This window comes from Nerophis ophidion, linkage group LG07, assembly GCF_033978795.1.
Source record: "Nerophis ophidion isolate RoL-2023_Sa linkage group LG07, RoL_Noph_v1.0, whole genome shotgun sequence".
In the NCBI taxonomy this organism is placed as follows: domain Eukaryota; kingdom Metazoa; phylum Chordata; class Actinopteri; order Syngnathiformes; family Syngnathidae; genus Nerophis; species Nerophis ophidion.
Window position 1 is genome coordinate 62,865,789 of NC_084617.1, and position 16,795 is coordinate 62,882,583.

The window sequence follows — 16,795 nt, forward strand, 5'->3', positions numbered from 1 at the left end:
AACAGTGGTTCTCAACCTTTTTTCAGTGATGTAACCCCTGTGATTTTTTTTTTTATTCAAACACCCCCTAATCAGAGCAAAGCATTTTTGGTTGAAAAAAGAGATAAGGAAGTAATATGTTTGGGGGCGTGGTTAAGAGAGGAGGAGTATATTTACAGCTAGAATACACCAAGTCAAGTATTTCCTATATATATATATATATATGTATATATATATATATATATATAGGAAATACTTGACTTTCAGTGAATTCTAGCTCCCTCTTGGCAGCTTAGTCACAGATGACCATGCTAATTTACGCTCTTGTGTCAGACACTTATTTCAATGTGATGTTTAATTTACTTGTTTTTTATTTTTATTTTGTAATGGTTCTTTAATTATTATTAATAGTTTATTGTTTTTTTTATTTAAATAGTTGTCATCCTATTTTAGTAAATTATTTGTAATATCTTTTCAATTTTACTGAGTGTTGTAATTATACAATGCACTTATTTAATTATAATTTTCACATTTGAACTTGTTTTGTTGATACAGTACATTCAGGTTTGCTGACAACGCCTAGCATGGCTGTACAATCCAATTCTTGAGTGATAGTCCCTGTTGCACTTTGCACAAACGTGTACATACTTCGTCCCGCTCCTGCTGTGCAATGGTATTTGCAGTATGTTTCCTCCTGTCTCTTCTACTCTGCGAGCTGGCCTCTCCTCAAATCAGCCTCTGCAATACCCAGTCCAACCGCTTGACGCCAGACATTTCGGTTCTCTGCCTGTGTCTCTCAGCTGTCTAGAGGAATATTACACGCCTTCAGATCTCTCTTGAGGAATATTACACGCCTTCAGATCTCTCTTGCATGTGTCCTTGAACCGGAGGGAGGGACAACCACCTCGTATGGAACCAGAAGCTAGTTGTCCATACATAATGTCCTTGGGAAGCCGTCCATCCGTTCTTATATATATATATATATATATATATATATATAATAAAAACTTGAATTTCAGTGTTCATTTATTTACACAAATACACACACATAACACTAATCTACTCACTGATGAGTTAAGGGTTGAATTGTCCTTTCTTGTTCTATTCTGTCACTATTTTTCTAACCATGCTGAACACCTTCTCTGATGATGCATTGCTGTGTGGCACGCACAAAAGTGCTTTCATCAAATGCACTTGAGTCTGGAATCTGTCATTTCTCCCTAGCATGGCCCAAAACCGGTCAATCTTTGCTGCCTGAAGCTACCCAGGTCCAATCGCAGCTGCGGCTTGGAATTTAGAAGCGTATTCCTTCATCTTACTTGTCATCGCCACGGCTGTATCTTCCTCATTCTTCTGCTTCGTCTCCTTGTTGTGTGCGCAGTTGTGCACAGCACTCTCTAAAAGCCGTAGATTTTATTGTCACATATGCATGTACAGTAGATGGCAGTATTGTCCTGTTTAAGAGTGTCTCAAATTTGCTGTTTACGGCAGACGAAAACGTGACTGCTGTTGTTGTGTGTTGTTACCGCGCCGGGAGGACGTTAATGAAACTGCCTAACAATAAACCTACATAAGAAACCAAGAACTCGCCCTTGATAATTTTACAGTTATAACGTCATTGGGCAGACACACAGTTTATATTTTGAGAAAGTGGACGTGAAAACAGGCTGTCCTCACTCAGGTCCGCATGGAGCTGGAGGGGGCGTGGCCTCCAGCTCCACTTGAATTTCGGGAGATTTTCTGGAGAAAATTTGTCCAGGGAGGTTTTCGGGAGAGGGGCTAAATTTCGGGAGTCTCCCGGAAAATCCAGTAGAGTTGGCAAGTATGATTCTGAAGGCTTCGGGCAGATTTGGTATAGCATGACAACATAAGCAAGCTAAATTCTGATTGGATAAAAACTTTTTAAGCTAAAAACAACAGTGCTGGAAGGAGCATAATATGACATGATGATAATATGAATATTTTTAGATATTTAGGGAAACTAAATAAAAAAATAATTTTCTCTTTATTTATGATTATGATTTCTGGTTATGTTAGGCCAGCAGAGAAGGCCTTGCTGGACCTGACGGCACACCACTGCAAAACATTATCACATATTGATATTATAGACCAGTTCATGCCGTTTCCCTAACTTTATTCAATGAAGTGATTATCACAATATACACTTTCAATAAGATTACATGACAGTGAATAGGTAAACAAGCGCTTCACAATAACAGACTAAAACTACAATTATGCTGAAAATTAAATCTTAACATAATACAAAAAACAACTTGAATGCTAATCAAAAATATGATAACACTTCTTTTCAGTTGGTTTACTTCTTTCTTCCACCTCTCTCTTTCAATGCCAAGTGGATGACTGCGCCATTGTTCATGTTGTAATATGCCAGAGAGTTAGAATCTTTGATGAAAATGCCCTATAGTTAAAAAAATAAAAATAAAAGGAACATTAGTCACTCACACAAAGTGTTTACATTTGGGTGACTCAGAATGATGCCTGAATTATGCTGTAACTAATAAGTAGTTAATTTTCACAAGGACGAGAATGAATTTACCTCAAATTGTAGCTTCTGTTTTCCTGCCGGCATTCCTGTGGCTTCATGGATTTTGACTTTAATAACAGAAACCTTTTGAGAAACGACACATTGGTTGTAAGGCACAGTTTATTACTGATTAAATATAAAAAGTAACATAATGATACCTGGTCGATGAGTGGGACTGTGAAATTGAGCACTTGGCCATTTAGCTTCCATTCCGACTTGTCCTGCATGTTGGGGACCTGGACTTTGACGGCCACCGGACCCTTAATATAAACAAACAAGTCACAATCTGAGACTGTATTTTCACCATATTTTCCCCCGTAGTGTAGTGATGTGTATTTTTACCTAAACTGAGTTTGAGTTTTTAACCTTTTTGACCACGCGGGTCAACTTTTCCACTACCGGGGGGCTCAGGGACCACTCAAATAAGAACGCTGAGACAGTAATCTTACTCTTGACTTTAATCATATTCAATAATCATACCTAACCTTCTTACAGTTTATAACCTTGTCATATGATATGAAAACATGTGATAATCACAAATATTATTATTTAACACAGACCCTAGGCTTAGGTCAGGCCATCCATCCATCCATCCATCCATCATCTTCCGCTTATCCGAAGTCGGGTCGCGGGGGCAACAGCCTAAGCAGGGAAACCCAGACTTCCCTCTCCCCAGCCACTTCGTCTAGCTCTTCCCGGGGGATCCCGAGGCGTTCCCAGGCCAGCCGGCAGACATAGTCTTCCCAACGTGTCCTGGGTCTTCCCCGTGGCCTCCTACCGGTTGGACGTGCCCTAAACACCTCCCTAGGGAGGCGTTCGGGTGGCATCCTGACCAGATGCCCGAACCACCTCATCTGGCTCCTCTCGATGTGGAGGAGCAGCGGCTTTACTTTGAGTCCCTCCCGGATGGCAGAGCTTCTCACCCTATCTCTAAGGGAGAGCCCCGCCACACGGCGGAGGAAACTCATTTTGGCCGCTTGTACCCGTGATCTTATCCTTTCGGTCATGACCCAAAGCTTAGGTCAGGCTGATTAGAAAAATGAATACAAACCTAATGTACTGCATAAGGCGGGACGTAAATAACTGACAAAAAATACAATTATTTTTTTGCTAAAAAACTAAATTCATTATACAAATGTTTCATTAAACTCTCAAAGTTAATGAAAATATATCTTCACCACTTGATTAATAATTTTTGCACTTAAGATCTTAGTGTGTGAACTTGAGTGTGAATGTTGTCTGTCTATCTGTGTTGGCCCTGCGATGAGGTGGCGACTTGTCCAGGGTGTACCCCGCCTTCCGCCCGATTGTAGCTGAGATAGGCGCCAGCGCCCCCCGCAACCCCAAAAGGGAATAAGCGGTAGAAAATGGATGGATGTAAGATGCTATTGTTTGACTTTAGTTCCATACTATTTTTTGTTTGTTATTAACACTACTGCCCCAAGTGGTGTAAAGGTGTATTACATTGGAGTACTGCTGCACCCATACAAGCTACTGGTGGGGGAAAAGAATTGCTGGCCCAACACCTATGGTTGAGAAAAACTGAACTATAGGACTAACAAAAAAAAACAAATGAACATATTCAAAGAGTTACCATTCATAGCTATTGATATTCAAGTAGGGACTAGCAGTTACTTTGTTGTTTTTCTGTAGAGGAAATGAGCTAAATGCACTGCATCGCCACTCTTACTGACCTTGTTTCTTCGAAGAAATTCCTCCTCTGGAATAAGGTTCTCCTCGGACTTCATCTTCTTGTTGTGTGGCTCATCCTCATGTGGGGGCATGGCATGGGATGGTGGCATTGGACCCATATTTGGGGGTTGTGGTACCGGAGGAGCAGGAACAAATGCTGGATGGTACCGATGGGAACATTCATTTAACACATATTCTTACCAGCAGTATATCTGAATCCATTTGTAAGTAAATTATACCTTACCAGCTGGAACGACCATAGGAGGTGGCCTGGGAGCCATCATGTGAGGTGGAGCTGGTGGCATGGGAACCACATTGATACGGGGGCCAGGAATCATGGAAGGCATTGGTGCTAATACTTGTCCTGAAGCCAGGCGCACCATGGAAGTCATTGGGGGCCTTGGAATTACTGGTACAGCTGAAATAAGTGTTGTACGCACTGGAGGGCCCACCTGAAAACAAGCACATTAATAACGCTTGTAAAGCAACAACTAGCGGTGCAAGGATTCGTCGATATTGCCAACAAATAGACAAGAACATTTTTCACTGACAAACTCATTAGTTGGCAATAGTCATGACGTTTTTTTCCCCCCCAGAGGGACGCAAATCAGCGTCACCCCTCGCAACAACATAACGGGTGAAAACGTGTGGGAACATTTCCTCTTATTCTTGTTTAAAACATGAATATTTTGCTCATTTTGCACGGCAAATCTTGATTTTATGACACTTAGGGCTAGGCAATATGTAGCAGCCTAAATACTGTTTAAGTTAATTTACATTTTATGGAAGGTGCTTTATGTTTATTCAGCCAAAAGGGGACTATTTACTTTATTTGCATGATAAGAAAATTGATATATTGAATGCTTAGAGTAATTATATAAAGCTCACTTTAATTGTAATTATTACATTTGTCAAAATGATTTGATGACGTAACTGTTTTAAGTGCATATATGGCGGAAGGATCTGTGTGGCAAGGTGGTTTTTGGACGCAAGGTGTCATGGGTAATGACAGTCAGGTGCGGTGGAATCGAGCCACACAGTTTTTTGACCTCACTCATGCTTAGTCTCATTCATACTTTTTCTAACTCGTACTGCAACAAACTCTCTTTATTTTGTCATTCATTTGTTCCCACATCGTGACTGTTTTATGTTTTGAATTATTAAGATCACAAGTAAACCATACAAACGAATAAGAACGTCTGGAGTTTTGTTGTTGCCGCAGCAAGCGGAGTGAATGTGATAGTAGGAGCGTCAAGTTTAAGGCTACTTAAGGAATCTACACAATATATCGATATACGCGATATATCGCGGGTTTTTCTCTGTGCGATATAAGAAATGACTATATCGTGATATTTGAGTATACATTCTCACAGTTGCTTTTAGCTGCGGGCATTACACTGCATGCGTTTCCCACTCTTTCTTGTCTCTCCTTCTCACAGACGTAAACAAGCGCACCTTCTTACATACGTCACGCATGCAACGTCACACGCCCTCCCCGAGGAGAGACGTAGCTGCATGGGTAACATTAGCTGTGATGCTGACGGTGCGTTGCGAGTGGTAATACGAGAGAGAGAAAGTGCCAATCTGGCAACAAATGAAGGAAGAATTAATTCCCAAGAAAAACAGCACGGGGTGCATCGTCTGGCGGTAGTTTGGCTTCAAGCGGGAATATGTTGAACATTTATGCCGCAAAATCAATCAATCAATGTTTATTTATATAGCCCTAAATCACAAATGTCTCAAAGGACTGTACAAACCACTACGACTACGACATCCTCGGAAGCACCCACAAAAGCGTTGCTACAAAAAATAGCAGCACTGCTATTTGATTTCCTATTACGCAGCTAATTTTTATTCGACACTTATTAAAATATCTTCTGTGACATCATACCCAAAAGTGCACTTTATTTGTTTGAAACTATTCAAGTGGCATTATTATCATTGTACAAAAAGTGCACTTTAATTTAGTGTTGTTTTGATATGTCATCTTAGTGACATCATGCACAAAATTGCACTCATAGCTTGTTTTAAAACGTCTCTGACAATCTTGCACTTTCTGTTTTGAAATGACATGAATGTTTGCGCCACTGATTAATAAATACAGTTTTGCTAAATTGACTTAGTTGTGATTTCAAACTCTGCATGAAAGTTTAAAATTAGCATATATTAATGCAGTACAAACAAGAATATTTTAATGTAGACACATAGAATCATCATACTGCTGTGATTATATGCATCAAGTGTTCATTCAAAGCTAAGGCAATATATCGCGACATATATCGTGAATCGTGGCATGGCCCAAAAATATGGACATATTAATAAAAGGCCATATTGCCCAGCCCTAATGACATACTTCTGTGATACGAGAGCATTTAAAGTGGGAGAATGTCGGACTTCTGGAGGATGCGGTCTCAACTCGGTAAGATAGTTAGTTTGCCAGCTCGAGAAATGCGAGATGAAGTTGTGAAAAAAAAAAAATCATAATTTTTGCCAAAGTCCGCCAGCTGAACTTTGTCTAAATCAAGTCAAGTACTTTTTGTTTGTCAGGAACTTTAGATGTAAACATCAGTGTCAATTTATTTTCAAGGCACAACAACAAACGTCAATAACACGCTTGGACACACAAAACTTAGGCACTGAAGCGCCGATAAAGATTAAACATATAATCTATTAAGATAGCTAAAACGTGAAAAAATAATCAATGATACAATTCTTTACATTGAGTCAGTTTGCTCAAAATGCCAAGAGTTAATCAATAATCAGCCAGTGGGCAGTTTTTAAAAACTTCTTTTTGAGGAAGTTAGATAGTTTTGATGTTTGTTTTTATGACTGCAATTTTAACTGTTGGATTTTTTTTTTTTTACATAAAACAAATTTAACTTTTTTCCCCCCATTTTGATTGTCCTTGTTTTATAAAAGACATACAGTAACTTTGTTATTTTGCTTTTTGTAAAAGCCCTGTAAGCCGCACAGTTACAGTACAAGTATTCATGAATTAATTATTCATCTTTGTTGTTAGTTAGCACATGCCTAAAAATTAAGCGGAATTTTAAAAATGACTAAATTAGATCCACAGAATGTGTGCTATATTATCCGATTAGTCGACTAATCGTTAATATTTTTGATGACAAGTCGACAATCAAAATAACCGTTAGTTGCAACCCTAGCAACAACTAAATGTAGTTTTTGATGATAAATTTGTATACACAACTTACTGGAGGGCGAGACAGTGATGTGACTGGAGGGCTGGGTTTAGACAAAATGGATGCAGATGATGGGATGGGAGGCATGTGGTGCACGTCACTGGGTTTGCTTGGACCGATCTTCTCTTTATTGTCATCCTCGCCCACCAGGCCTTTGGCTTTGTGAATAGCTTCAATCTGCTCTTGAAGGGTGATGTTAGCCTGTGCTGCTTGCTGTGTGCGCGCCATGCTTCCGGAATGACCATCCCAAGTGACCTGAAGAGAAAGCATCACAGGAAAACAATGAAATAACAAAATGTCACAATTCGATATGAAACCGTAATTGATTGATTGATACTTTTATTAGTAGATTGCACAGTACAGTACATATTCCGTACAATTGACCACTAAATGGTAACACCCGAATAAGTTTTTCAACTTGTTTAAGTCGGGGTCCACGTTAATCAATTCATGGTAACTGTGCTCACCTTCTCCTCTGGCTTCTGGATTTCTTCTTCTCCAATCTTCTTACCGATGGCGGTCTCCTCCACACCAAAGATATCAGTACGCCTCTCGGCCAGTTGCTTCAAACTGCTGTCGATATCCAAACCAGGGGCGTAAACTTCATCTTCAGTCTGCCTGTCTCTGATGCTGCGGTCCCTTTGCTCCAGCCAGCGCGGATCCAGCAGACCAATACGCATGTGCTCTGGTATTTTACTGGCTGGGATCTTCTCACCAGTAATAGGCGAGATGAGATACTCATCTGAAACTGCGACTGGCGCTGGAGGCTTGGAAGCTGATGAAATGATGGTACCAGATCAACATATATTATATAATTGGTGTCATACTATTGTCAAGCTAGTGAGAGCACATAAACAGAGGCAGATGTTACCTTTCGGATCGTAGTCTTTACGAATAATAACCTGGTCTGGAGTTGGGGGGAGTGGGGGAGGCATTGGGTTGGTAGGTGGAAGCGGTGCTTTCATGCCCTCCTCCTCATCATCAGATCCCTAGGGTGGAAAATAAAGAAATATGCTAAGAACTCATTATTTTTCATATTAAGCGATATTGGCAAACATCTGATTTGTTTACAAATATTAGAGCATTATTGTTTACTTCATTATCAAAATTATTTCCAGCATCTTCTTACCTCATCCATGTCCTGAACCTGCGTGTCCTGATCAGGTTGTGAGGGGTGGCCTACATTTCGTACCTCCCGTTCGTCGTTCTCATCATCACTTTCGACCTCCATTTCAACTTCCTCACTCTCACCATACTTCTCGTAACGCTCTTGAATCAGAATGCGGGCACCAAGTTCCTCTGGATTAGTGGGCGGGGGGAAGTGGCCTTCAAAAAAAAAAATGTCATTATACGATGCCGAATTCTATCCAGTTCAGTTTTTTCTCTATATTGCAAACACACCAAGATAATTACAATTACCGTACTGCATTACCTTGCTCATTAGGCTGGAAATCCACTGTCTCCACCACTACAAAGTCATGCCAATCGATTTGAGCGTAAGCTACTCGTTCCTTCTCTCTTTCTTCCTCTTCTTTCCTCCTCTCACGCTCCTGGTGCTTTGCCCACTCGACACGGTATCGCACCTGATAGTTGTGCAGTAGTAAAGCTGATTTACACAGACAACAAGCACTGAAATGTAGGGATGTGCCGATCGATTGGCCCCTGATCAGTATCAGCCAATTTTCGTGAAAAAGTATGTGATCGGCCATTGCGAATTAGTGCTAGGCCCGGACCGATCATCAATAAGTCGATTAACCCAACGATGAGTGGAAATTAAGTCGGTAAGTTTTAAAGCATCGATACATTGCCATCGGTTTCAGCGTTTGTGCCGTAGCGGAATGAAAAGAAAATGGTGAATCCTCTCGTCTTTCAATAAGAATCTTCGACTGCTTGTGTGGTGAGGCGGGGCCGCTAACATCACACAGTGCAACAAATTAGCCCATGACCAACATATGTAGTAGCGAATATGGAGAAAATAATCACAAAATCAAACGGCATCACACCAGTGAGGGAATATTTCAGTTCAGACCCTTGAAACCAGATGAGCCTATCAGCATCGAGAAGCCAGTTTGCTCGGATACGCCAAACTTGCACGCTCACTTGAAATACAACCACTCGACAGTCCGCACTTACTGAGTCGTTTGGTGTACAAGTTAAGTGCAAACAAAACAGCGCAAAATAGTGTGCGCTCACAGAAAGTGTGGTTCAAATCACTACTACATCACCAAAAAAAGCTGTCATTTTATATTGCTGAAAAACAGCATTTCTAAAGACACTGCAAACATCTGACAGACATTTGTCATGTTATGATGGTGTTTCTTGTCACGGAATCTGCCAGAGTTAAGTTTTTATTTGCGTATGACCTGTTAATACACATAATTAACTGTTAATACACAATTAAAAGCTAATTATCTGTCTCCATAGGGTGGAGTTGCTCCCCTTAGATAATAATAATTATCATCATTATTACAGCAATTTAACTGCATTTCTTAGTATCTTAAGTATCATTATCACTTGAGGGTGAGGTTAAACACGTTAAACACCAAAAGGCATATTAATAGCTAAGATAACCGCTAAGCTGTATTAAAACAACTGAAGAAAGAGGAGGATAATACAACAGAACCTGTCGGAGGGTCAGCACAGTTGCATTCAGCACACAACATGTAAGAGGGCGGAGCGATCTATAAAATGGTGGTGTCGATACCAAGGGTAGTATTAGTATTTGACCGATCAGGTTAATCATTTTTTATGTTCTTAAAATATTATTTTTGTTTTGTCAAAGCTTACAAATTCAGAGAATAATTCCCTGGACACAGGAGGACCTGGAGGCCAAAAAACAAATGATTTAAATGAGTAGTAGACAGTAGTTTTTGCTTTTGTTTAGTTATTGTGTACTAAAGACTTAGTTTTTCCCAAACAATTGTGTGTCATAAAAGAGAACAAAAAACTAGTTTAAATAATGTATTCATATTGTTCAATACCACTCATCAGAAAAAAACTAAAAAATGTACTAATACGTCATGTGATTAGTATCAGCATCAGCCGAGCTTACTTATAGGTGATCGGTATCGGAATCGGCAGCATAAAACTGATCGGAACAACCCCACTGAAATGCCAAATCATCGTTTACCTGGTCCATAACGTCTTTAGGATTCTCTGACTCTTTCTTTAGCTTTGCCAGGAGGCCTTTGGGTGGAATTAAAATCTACAAATCCAGGGACAACACAGGAATTAGTTTCAAAATAGTCAATATAGAGATAAAGGAAAACGAGGCAACATTGTCCCACCTTTGTATACTGTTCAACTAATTTAGTGAAGTAGTTGAAAAGACTGTGTTGAGGCCGTAGGAAATCAAACTGGTAGTTCCTCTGTTCTTTCTGCATGAGCTGAGTGAGGAATTGGCGGCCATTGCGGGCAACAAACTGGGCGGTAAGTTTGACGACGTCCAGATCAAATGCGGCAATTGATGGAGGATCAGCAAGAAACTCGTACTCAGGAGGTGGTTCTTTGGGAATTTCCTGGATGGCCTGCACCTTTGGACAGGCACAACAATCAACATGAGAGCATTAGTTTTATAGATGTAATTTGCGAACAAGTAAAATAAAGTCTTTAAAAACATACTTTTTGAGGAAGTTGCTGGGTCTGCTGCATGGCCTGCTGCATAACCTTAGGCACAGCTGCAGATGGCTCTTGAGCTTTACCTTCTTTGAACTCATTGACCTTGTGTCGGTAATAAGCATGGTATGGGTCGTTTGGGTTAAGAAAGTTAAACTTTGGATTGTTGATTTCATTCTGCCTGATTCTTGCTTCAAATTCGGGCCCATTTCTGAAAATGGACAAAACCATTTCTGAGTTACTGTGCAGAAATATGGGGAAATAACTACAAATGTGCGCTACACTTGTTAACTGTGTTACAAAAAAGATCAATTAGAACAATACACAATGTTGGATATAGAGAACATACAAACCCTTTATTTATTGAGTCAAAAATATTAAAGCTCGATGATTTGATAAAATTGCAAACAACTAAAATTATGTACAAAGCAAATTATAACCTGCTACCAAGGAATGTACAATTCATCTCAACTAAAGAGGAGAAATTTAACCTTAGAAGAAAATCTAATTTTAAACATTTGTATGCATGTACAACACTTAAAACCTTTAGCATATCAGTATGTGGAATTAAATTATGGAATGGATTAAATAAAGAAGTTGAACATTGTACTGATATGATCCAGTTTAAGAGGCTGTTCAAATTAATAGTGCTTACAAAGTACAAAGAAGAAGAATTATGAGAAACACTTTCAACCTTATTTAAAATAAGATATTCTTCATCTCAGTATGTTGGTAATGACTGAATTAATTAATTACATGTTACAGAACGGTTGTGTTACTCTTTCACGGATGTCATTTTACTATTTTGCTGTAAAAAGAGTCAGTCAATAAATGTATATATTTGTGGGCGCTCTGACGTTTGAAAGGGGTAGCATTAAATAAGCTTTGCCTCTTCCTACTCCTTTTTGGACGTGATGTGATGTGAGGTGATATGAATTGTCTGATGTATTGTGTTGTAAATGTGCTCATGTTCGAAATAAACTAAGAAAGAAGAAAACTCAATTAAAGCAATGTGAGGAATTTATTTACAGGCATTAGAAATACAAATGCACATTTTACATTTTTGTGTAAGCAAACAAAAAACATGGATTTTAAAGTCCCAAAAATATTTGCAAACGATTCAACAAACGAAAAAGGATTTTCAACAAAAACAAAATCATTTATCGATTTGTAATTAAAACAACTAATTTGGTTAAAAAAAAAATGGATTTGCTCATATTGTTTATACTTAAGTGACCGGAATGAGAATCAGCAGCTCCAATTCTGAGTCCATGGTTCTCGCCCGGAAAAGGGTGGAGTGCCATCTCCGGGTTGGGGAGGAGACCCTGCCCCAAGTGGAGGAGTTCAAGTACCTAGGAGTCTTGTTCACGAGTGGGGGAAGAGTGGATCGTGAGATCGACAGGCGGATCGGTGCGGCGTCTTCAGTAATGCGGACTTTGCACCGATCCGTTGTGGTGAAGAAGGAGCTGAGCCGGAAGGCAAAGCTCTCAATTTACCGGTCAATCTACGTTCCCATCCTCACCTATGGTCATGAGCTTTGGGTCATGACCGAAAGGATATCACGGGTACAAGCGGCCGAAATGAGTTTCCTCCGCCGGGTGGCGGGGCTCTCCCTTAGAGATAGGGTGAGACGCTCTGCCATCCGAGAGGACCTCAAAGTAAAGCCGCTGCTCCTCCACATCGAGAGAAGCCAGATGAGGTGGCTCTGGCATTTGGTCAGGATGCCACCCGAACGCCTCCCTAAGGAGGTGTTTAGGGCACGTCCAACCGGTAGGAGGCCACGGGGAAGACCCAGTACACGTTGAGAAGACTATGTCTCCCGGCTGGCCTGGGAACGCCTTAGGATCCCCCGGGAAGAGCTAGACGAAGTGGCTGTAGAGAGGGAAGTCTGGGTTTCCTAGCTTAGGCTGCTGCCCCCTTGACCCGACCTCGGATAAGCGGAAGATGATGGCTGGATGGATTTATACTTCATTCTTTATTTATTTAAATCCATTATTTTGTTTACAAATCTGTAAATCTTTTTTTTGTTTGCTTGCATAAAAACACACATTAATTTCCATAAATTTTAAACAGAAACCAACCTGGCAACAAAGCTGGCTGTTTTATCAACAATGTTCCGGACCTCAGGTGGTGGGTAAATGATGCCGACCATGGGTTTGGTGGCTGGTGTTTCTTCCGTTGCGTCATTCTGCACAACAGACAAGAGTTGTGTGTCAAAGTTAACGATGAAAGAAGAGTTTTGATTGATTGATTGATTGATACTTTTATTAGTAGATTGCACACTTCAGTACATATACCGTATAATTGACCACTAAATGGTAACACCCGAATACGTTTGTCAACTTGTTTAAGTTGGGGTCCACGTTAATCAATTCATGGTAAATTCATTCATAGTTTCATAAAATTTTTACAGCAAAAACAATATTCAATGTTTTTTTTTACCAAAACTGCATTCCTACATACATGTTGGGCGGCATATTCCATAGCAAAAAGAAGGTTAGTTATCTTAAAGCGGCTAACAAGCAGTGCTAACATTACCTTGCCGAGTTCCGGCTGAACAAGTTGAACAGGGCCAGGCGGCATGATTGCGGCGTTTTATGGACCTAAAGACGATCTGCAAAAACATATTCAGACAGTGTGTCACTTTACGAAGATACAAGAGCAATAAAATACTTCATAAATACATAAAAAAAACAAATTTGCTGGTCGAAAACCTACTGCGTGGTGCCTCCGATGACCCTGCTTCAATGGCGGCGTATTGCTTCCGGACGTGTGCCGCAAAGAACTATGGGACTTGGAGTTCCACTCGCCTGTGTTTCCACGGAGATTGAGTCTCAACAAGCAACCCTCTCAACGCCATCACTCTGCGCTACTGTATGTTGAATGTAAAAAAAAAAAAATCGAAAAAATGTCTCAGTTTTTAGGTCGTCGGGACTGCATAGAAAGTCTCCAGAAAGACCTTGCTGACCTCCAAGTTGCCATTTTGGACGTTTTTTCAACAACCGGTCAGTTGCGCGTTTTCTCATGGAAATTCCCGGACAAACTTTCCTGTAATCTGGATTTGGAGCTGGAGCAGTATGACTTTACGGACGGAGATGATGAATACAACCAGCATTCTCACATCGTTTTACTGGAGTTAGTAATAGACAGGTAATTATATATGTATTATTACATAGGGAACTTAAGTACGGTGTTACAAAAAAGATCTGTTAGAATAATACATCATGTTGGATATAGAGATCCTCTATATCCAACATGATAATACATCATGTTGGATATAGAGATTTTCTATATCCAACATGATGTATTATTCTAACAGTAAAAGGTTTATGAGTTCGAACATCGAACTCATAAACTTTTTTTTTTTTTGCAAATAATAATTAACTTAAAATTTCATGGCTGCAACACGTGCCAAAATAGTTGGGAAAGGGCATGTTCACCACTGTGTTACATCACATTTTCTTTTAACAACACTCAATAAACTTTTGGGAACTGAGGAAACTAATTGTTGAAGCTTTGAAAGTGGATTTTTTTCCCATTCTTGTTTTATGTAGAGCTTCAGTCGTTCAACAGTCCGCTGTCGTATTTTACACTTCATAATGCGCCACACATTTTTATGAGAGACAGGTCTAAACTGCAGGCGGGCCAGGAAAGTACCCACACTCTTTTTTTACAAAGCCACGCTGTTGGAACACTTGTCTTGCTGAAATAACATTGCTTGGATGACAATATATGTTGTTCCAAAACCTGTATGGACCTTTCAGCATTAATGGTGTCTTTCACAGATGTGCAAGTTACCCATGCCTTGGGCACTGATGTACCCCCATACCATCACAGATGCTGGCTTTTTAACTTTGCGCCTATAATAATTTGGATGGTTATTTTCCTCTTTGTTCTGGAGGACACCACGTCCTCTGTTTCCAAATATAATTTGAAATGTGGACTCGTCAGACCACAGAACACCTTTCCACTTTGCATCAGTCCATCTTAGGTGAGCTCGGGCCCAGCCAAGCCGGCGGCGTTTCAGGATATTGTTGATAAATGTGTTTGGCTTTGCATAGTAGAGTTTTAACTTGCACTTAGAGATATAGCGACCAACTGTAGTTACTGACAGTGGTTTTATGAAGTGTTCCTGAGCCCATGTGGTGATATCCTTTACCTACTGATGTCGGTTTTTGATGCAGTACCGCCTGAGGGATCAAAAGTCCTTAATATCATCGCTTACATGCAGTGAATTCTCCAGATTCTCTGAACTTTTTGATGATTTTACGGACCGTAGATGGTAAAATCCCTAAATTCCTTGCAATAGCTCGTTGAGAAACGTTGTTCGAAAACTGTTCGACAATTTGCTTACAAAGTGGTGACCCGCACCCCATCCTTGTTTGTGAATTACTTAGCATTTCATGGAAGCTGCTTTTATACCCAATCATCAATCAATCAATCAATCAATGTTTACTTATATAGCCCTAAATCACTAGTGTCTCAAAGGGCTGCACAAACCACCACGACATCCTCGGTAGGCCCACATAAGGGCAAGGAAAACTCACACCCAGTGGGACATTGGTGACAATAATGACCCAGTGGGACGTCGGTGACAATGATGACTATGAGAACCTTAGAGAGGAGGAAAGCAATGGATGTCGAGCGGGTCTAACATGATACTGTGAAAGTTCAATCCACAATGGATACAACACAGTCGCGGGAGTCCAGTCCAAAGAGGATCCAAGACACAGCAGCGAGAGTCCCGTTCACAGCGGAGCCAGCAGGAAACCATCCCAAGCGTAGGCGGACCAGCAGCGCAGAGATGTCCCCAGCCGATACACAGGCAAGCAGTACATGGCCACCGGATCGGACTGGACCCCCTCCACACGGGAGAGTGGGACATAGAAGAAAAAGAAAAGAAACGGCAGATCAACTGGTCTAAAAAGGGAGTCTATTTAAAGGCTAGAGTATACAAATGAGTTTTAAGGTGAGACTTAAATGCTTCTACTGAGGTGGCATCGCGAACTGTTACCGGGAGGGTATTCCAGAGTACTGGAGCCCGAACGGAAAATGCTCTATAGCCCGCAGACTTTTTTTGGGCTTTGGGAATCACTAATAAGCCGGAATCCTTTGAACGCAGATTTCTATCAATCATGGCACCCACCTGTTCCCAATTAGCCTGCACACCTGTGGGATGTTCCAAATAAGTGTTTGATGAGCATTCCTCAACTTTATCAGTATTTATGGACACCTTTCCCAACTTCTTTGTCACGTGTTGCTGGCATTAAATTTTAAAGTTAATGATTATTTGCAAAAAAAAAAACATTTTTATAAGTTTGAACATCAAATATGTTGACTTTGTAGCATATTCAACTGAATATGGGTTGAAAATGATTTGCAAATCATTGTATTCCATTTATATTTACATCGAACACATTTTCCTAACTCATATGGAAACAGGGTTTGTACAATCTGGAAGGCTGTTGTTCTTTACTCGAAACACAATTTCCATTGTTTTTAAAAACACAATATCAGAAATTTTAATACAGTCAAACTTATGAATAATGGTTCATAGTAGCACACGTTGTGTATTCTAACTACCTTTTTCTGAAGTTTAATCATTGGGTCCATGTTTGTTTCCCCAAACTTCAACACATATCTAATGGAAAAATAAAAATAATAATTTAACATATGCAGACATTTCATATTCAGCATGTGTCTTACTTTATTTAAAGAATAGATTTTGATATTTTTCCCCTTCATATATTCATTCTGCGGT

The 16,795-nt window shown here is 40.1% G+C and overlaps 2 protein-coding genes across 2 annotated transcripts; one reads left to right on the plus strand and one right to left on the minus strand.

Moving 5' to 3' along the window:
• Nucleotides 1-2,092: 2,092 nt before the first annotated feature.
• sf3a1 (splicing factor 3a, subunit 1) lies at nucleotides 2,093-13,890 on the minus strand. The gene is made up of 16 exons (XM_061906829.1): nucleotides 13,753-13,890; nucleotides 13,573-13,648; nucleotides 13,116-13,222; nucleotides 11,041-11,245; nucleotides 10,707-10,952; nucleotides 10,550-10,624; nucleotides 8,852-9,002; nucleotides 8,549-8,745; nucleotides 8,291-8,408; nucleotides 7,887-8,194; nucleotides 7,432-7,674; nucleotides 4,461-4,668; nucleotides 4,219-4,373; nucleotides 2,683-2,784; nucleotides 2,537-2,608; nucleotides 2,093-2,398 (listed from the first exon to the last, which is right to left on the minus strand). Exons 2-16 carry the CDS (start codon nucleotides 13,615-13,617, stop codon nucleotides 2,297-2,299), a joined length of 2,334 nt encoding a protein of 777 aa, XP_061762813.1. The 5' UTR covers nucleotides 13,618-13,648; nucleotides 13,753-13,890; the 3' UTR covers nucleotides 2,093-2,296.
• Nucleotides 13,867-14,188, plus strand: ccdc157 (coiled-coil domain containing 157). Its single transcript, XM_061906831.1, has one exon. The coding sequence runs from the start codon at nucleotides 13,943-13,945 to the stop codon at nucleotides 14,186-14,188; it is 246 nt and encodes an 81-aa protein (XP_061762815.1). The 5' UTR covers nucleotides 13,867-13,942.
• Nucleotides 14,189-16,795: the final 2,607 nt, after the last annotated feature.

Coding starts and splice junctions, on each gene's coding strand:
- sf3a1 (XM_061906829.1), bottom strand. CDS start 13,617: ATGCCGCCTGGCCCTGTTCAACTTGTTCAGCCGGAACTCGGCAAG. Junction 10,953..11,040: donor CCCAGCAACTTCCTCAAAAA/GTATGTTTTTAA, acceptor GCCTGTCCAAAG/GTGCAGGCCATCCAGGAAAT. Junction 9,003..10,549: donor CTAAAGACGTTATGGACCAG/GTAAACGATGAT, acceptor CACAACTATCAG/GTGCGATACCGTGTCGAGTG.
- ccdc157 (XM_061906831.1), top strand. CDS start 13,943: ATGTCTCAGTTTTTAGGTCGTCGGGACTGCATAGAAAGTCTCCAGAAA.